The sequence below is a fragment of the Myzus persicae genome, unplaced genomic scaffold, assembly GCF_001856785.1.
Source record: "Myzus persicae strain clone G006 unplaced genomic scaffold, MPER_G0061.0, whole genome shotgun sequence".
NCBI classification, from domain to species: Eukaryota; Metazoa; Arthropoda; class Insecta; order Hemiptera; family Aphididae; genus Myzus; species Myzus persicae.
The window spans coordinates 83320-89283 of NW_019104254.1; the positions used below are offsets into that span (position 1 = coordinate 83320).

Genomic DNA, 5964 nt, shown 5'->3' on the forward strand with positions numbered 1-5964 from the left:
ATCGTTATTATCGAATATAGATATTGCGAAGTACCGATTAAGTGTCAAAACTTCACAAAAATTAAAAACAAATCTATGAAATTAATGCAAAATGTATATATTTATATGAATTGTAAGTAGTTTAATAATTTACTTATTTATTTACGTATTCTTATATGTTATAATGATTATTTCAATATAATGCTACAAAATATTTGAATATTTGAAAAATTAGTTGAAAATATCGAAGTAATTTATTTTTTGCAATCATTTATGAGCGGACTATTATAATGTCGCTTAACTGTAGATTCATACTTTTTGTCGCTGCTTTATAAATATTATTATAATAAAATTGTATTCATGACAGCCATAACAATAGTAGTTTCGATAGTAATTTATTATTTGAAATTCACGATAGTACGTACATTTATATTTATATTCATACGAGATTAAAGTTTAAAAATTTAAGAAAAACATAATCATTTACATACATATACATGAAAACATGTACATAACATAAACATAATATATTGGTATATATACGATATTATAATAATAATTGCAGTACTAAAATAAAAACATTGACATTTGAAATATTACAAAAAAAAATCGAAATATTTGTTTTTGGGCGGCCATGTTACACCACAAGGCATTCAGGAATACAGGTTTTCCGCTGAAGGATATTTGCACGTGGTCGTTTTTAGGTTGTTTTACTGCAGTACATAGAAAACATACATATATATATGAAAAGATAAATAAAAAAGGTCCATCTCAATAATTCTTCGAAATTATCTACGGGTTCAGGTAACCTAAAAGAAGTAAAGCAGATAACGACGACGCCGAGAGAAGGCTACTGATTGGCCGATGCATTGGTTTTTCAGCTCCGGCAAAGTGGCAGTACTGAATTCAACTCTAAGCGACTGCCGAGACGCGTCACCTTCTCAGTGTCTTATACTACCTTTGAGAAGGAAGAATATTATTGCTTATTTAACTTTAATACATTTAAAATCATTCAAACTATGGATATTTCGGCTGATGAATTGAACCTCCTCGTTCTGCGATACTTACAAGAATCTGGTAAGTGCAATTACCAATTTGCAATTAACCTTAGTTGTTTTTTGCACCATATTCGAGTTAAATGTATATTTCGTTTAGGTCTTAAACTTTCGGCATTTACGTTTGGTCATGAATTGAAAATGTATGGAAAGGATATCAATAAAACCTTGGTTCCTCCAGGAGCTTTGATTAATATCATTCAAAAGGGTCTTTACTACACCGAAGCTGAAATATGCATTGGAGAAGATGGATTAGAACAGCCTATGACTGAGAGTTTGTCTTTAATTGATGCAGTTAAGCCGGACATTGTAGCCAGTCGACAGAGCCACAATAAAAAAAAACAAAGTGTGGTCAAGAATGATGCATCAAAAACAAATGGTGATAATGGCACAACAACAGGGACTCCAGCTGTTACTAGCACTGAAACAATGAGGCCAGTGCTAGACAACACAATTGAAATTCCTGCCGAAAAATCTACTCTACTTATGGGTCATAAATCTCCAGTTTTTTGTTGTGCATGGAATCCAACTACTGATGTGCTTGCTTCTGGGTAATTATACAAAATGATTTTTTTAAGCATACTCATCCCCATTTTTTCCTCTAATAGTACATTTATTCAAATTATGACTGTTAGAATTTTTAAATAGACCTAAAGACTATATTTTCAAATTTCTGATATTTTTTATGCTACTTAAAGAGTATCCTTTGGCTATTCAAAACTTCTATTTTTTTAATCAGAACCTCTTTTTTATTTTTTATTTTGAGTAGTTTCTGAGTTATTAAAATGTTTATACTAAGAAAAACAATCCTTGAAAATGGTTTTATAAAAATGAAAACTAAATATAATATTAGATATAGTGTTTATTATACTTGGATTATATTTACAAATTATTTAATATTTATATTGATAAATCAATGGTAATTGCTTACTTTTTCAAATCGCCCAACCCCCTATGCACCTAAGACATTCGCATAGACATTTTATCCTTAAAACACCAAGTTACATTACTCAAAAACTATTATCTTGAATTTTGATTTGGATGCATAAAACTTTTCAACAAAAAAATATGTGCTTAATAATTAATAATGAAAAAGATAGGTTTCTATTAAAAAAATTGAAGTTTATATTGTCACTGGACCATCCTTAAGTGGTACGAAAATTTCAACGGTTCGAAAAGTGATCTAAAAATGTATTTAAAAATTCCAAACATTTAAATTCGAATATATTCCTAATTTAAGCTTAAAAAAAGGATGAGCATGCTTAAAAAATCAACATGTAGAATTTACACACCTTATATTACATCATTACTTAAAAATTTCAAATTGTACCTTATTATATATTCAAGTGTGAATATTTATAAATAAGACCATACTAAAAATTATTAAAACCTAGGTTCTAAGGCGTTTTATATTTTTAATTTTAATGAAAAAAACAATTTAAATGTATAGATCAAGTGATGGTACAGCTTGGATTTGGGATATTCCTAACAGTTCGGGTGTTCTTTCTGGACTTCAGTTGAGACCAAATATTCAAGGAGTAGAAATTCCAGTACCCAATGAAATTTTATCCATTGGTTGGAATGTATGTGACTTATTTTCTATATTTTAAACAAGTGTTTTATTTTGTTACTAATAGTTATTATTTATGTTTAGTGTGATGGAACATTATTAGCCACCAGTTCAATAGATGGCGATGCTCGAATTTGGATGAAAGATGGCAGAATATCAAGGACTCTTCACGGACATAAGGGTCCAATATTTTCTTTAAAATGGAATAAAAGAGGAAATTATGTACTCAGTGCTGGAGCTGATGAAGTAAATAATCTTATTTTTCTCTTAAGACTTCTGTTCCATAATTTTTTGTTGGCTTATATTAGACTGCTATTATTTGGGACGCTGCTTCAGGCCAGTGCAATCAGCAATTTGCATTCCACACAGCACCAGTATTTGATGTAGATTGGAAAACAAACATTGATTTCGCATCATGCAGTACTGATGGTTGTATTCATGTTTGTCGTTTAGGTGTTGGTCGACCAGTAAAAACATTCCAAGGGCATACAGTTAGTAATTTCTTTCTTTTCAATTTTTAATATAACTTAGAGTATCTTTTATTTATTGTATTTAAGTATTAAGTCACCATTGTGTTTCCTTTTAAAAACAACAAATATCGTGTTATTTTATTATTGTGATACTTTTTAGAAGGAAGTTAATGCTATTAAATGGGCTCCCAGAGGAAATATATTAGCATCTTGTTCAGATGACATGACTTTGAAGATATGGTCTATGAAACAAGATACTTGTTTGCTTGATTTAAGAGCACATAAGAAAGAAATTCAGTCAATTAAATGGAGTCCAACCGGTCCAGGAACAGACAATCCTAACATGAATCTAATGCTTGCTAGGTAACTGCAATAATAAATTTATTTCACAACACGACCATTAATAATTTACTATAAATATTACTAGTGGATCATTTGATTCTACTATACGTTTGTGGGATGTTGAGCGAGGCACATGCATGCATACTCTGTCCAAGCATACTCAAAATGTCTACAGTGTAGCCTTTTCACCCAATGGAAAGTTTTTGGCATCTGGCAGTCTTGACAAATATGTTCATATATGGTCAACACAAGTAAATATTCATTAAAAAAAATAAAAAATAATAATATTAAACAACAGTAATCTTCCATTTAGTTTTTGGATAAAAAAATATTTCTTCTGCTTTTATTTCAGAGTGGTCAATTAGTTCATAGTTATAAAGGAACAGGTGGTATTTTTGAAGTTTGCTGGAATCCTAGGGGTGACAAAGTTGCAGCAAGTGCATCTGATGGAAGTGTGAGTATATTATCTATGATTTTATCAGCAATTATAATTTTTAATGACATACAATAACCGATTTATATAATTTTGAACTATCCTAATCCTAGTATTGTTAAACTTAATTATAGTTAACCTTTAAAAAAAAATTTAACTTACAAGTGTTCAGAATCAATTTTTTAAAATTTTTTAAAATTTTTGTTGCAGGTATTTGTATTGAATATACGAAAATTTTAATTCTTCTGACATTCAAGTTTTCCCTATTTTGGAAAAATACTGATTTACAATTGTTTACTTAACGTGTAGCAATTATCACTCCAATTTTTTATAAGTTAATAATTATAGTGTTGTAAGAAAAAACTATTGATGCACTGGTTGTATTTATGTAAATTATATAAGACATATTCTATGGTTGCACAATTAGTGAAAATTGCTTCTCTTTTAACCATAGACTATGGATTTGTTTATTTATATGACTATTCAATTATTGTGAAACAAATTTTTTACTGTCCATTTATTTTCATAAAAATAGTGATTTATAACATATATACATATACAATTCTAGCCAATAACAACTGACACTTAGCAAGATGATTGTTATAAAAAAACAAAAAAACATTACAATGTGGAGTTGTGTTAGTACTTCTACACAGTATATTTCTACTTAAATTTGTATACCTTAAAATTATTTTATATTTTATTTATTTTATCTATGATGAGGTACGACTCTATCGTAATAGACAATAGTTAATAAATTTAGCGAATAAAATATTATTTTTTATGTTCTAAGATTAGTTATAAGATGTCATTATATTGTATGCCTAATGGCAACTCAGATTATACTTTTTTTCTTTACTTGTTGCTTTAAGAAAACTTTTAGTGTGAAAATATTAAATGATAATTTTTCATTGAATAATAATCAATATAAATTTAAATTTTAAAACTGTATACATCTTATTATTATAATATTGATATAATATTTTAAATTGGATCATATGGTATATTTTTTAGCGTTTAAAAATAATTAAAAACTAAAATGTGTTTGGATTTTTAAATCGACTATAGATTTGAAAAACAGTTATAACTGTATATTTTAATTATTACCATATAAACCATTTATTTCAGTGAAGTACTATGTTATTTTAAAAAGAATAGATAGTACTGTCGTAATATAATGTTGACTGAGTATTTTATATAAGCCTGGGTTTAGTAGGTAATATAATAATTATTTAAGTAAACAAAATGTTAGCATAATAATACATAAATTACAATTTTGAATTTTATTATTATTAAAAATATTAAAAATTATAATTTTACATAATCCATCCAACACATTCTCAAATTGTATGATCATAAATCAAAATAAAATATTGAATTTGAATGAGTCATCTTGTTTAAAACTTAAAACAAATAACTAATGTTTGTATTTTATTTTACCGAAATGAATCATAGATTTATTTGGATGATTTGGTAGGAAAACTTAAGGGGAATATTGTGTTACATCTTCAAATATAAGGTATAAATATATAAATTGTATGAATTTCGAATTCAAATTAGTTTTTATTTTTAGTTTTTAATAATTTGGTCAACATTTTAAATTCAAAACTCAATATTATTGAGGCTTCAGGCTCCAATTTTCTTTTTATTTCCACTAACAACAACTTACTAGGAACCTTGTATTACCTAAATTTTCCAGTGTTTTAACATAGAAAATATATTTTTGTCGATAATAATCGAAAATTGAATATGCCTGTGAATAGCTGAACACGAGTCAAAATAGTTTGATAGTTTTATTGCGTATAGAAAATGTGAACATAAACGTTCAGTGAAAATGTTATGATTTTTTTCCAACAAAAATTAAAATCGAAGTTGTTGACAACCAATTATGAGTAAAAATCTCAGCTTGTTAATGTAATTCGGGACGATTTTTAAGACTATTGGGATTTTTTTTTTACCTCTGACTTCCTAAAGTACCAATGAGATTTACTTTCCTCTCTGAAAAGATGCTGTTGAATAAAATAGAAGCATTTCTACTGGCATTGATCTGACTTGCAAAATGTTCTTTTATAATAAATAAATAATGTTAGATGTAGTGTTTATTATACTTGGATA

General features: G+C 27.4%; 1 protein-coding gene across 1 annotated transcript; it reads left to right on the forward strand.

Moving 5' to 3' along the window:
- The first annotated feature begins 998 nt into the window (after positions 1 to 998).
- On the forward strand, positions 999 to 4157 carry LOC111040469 (F-box-like/WD repeat-containing protein TBL1XR1). The gene is made up of 9 exons (XM_022324396.1): positions 999 to 1056; positions 1135 to 1585; positions 2485 to 2617; positions 2689 to 2850; positions 2913 to 3095; positions 3235 to 3437; positions 3502 to 3667; positions 3769 to 3870; positions 4060 to 4157. Exons 1-9 carry the CDS (start codon positions 999 to 1001, stop codon positions 4087 to 4089), a joined length of 1488 nt encoding a protein of 495 aa, XP_022180088.1. The 3' UTR covers positions 4090 to 4157.
- Positions 4158 to 5964: the final 1807 nt, after the last annotated feature.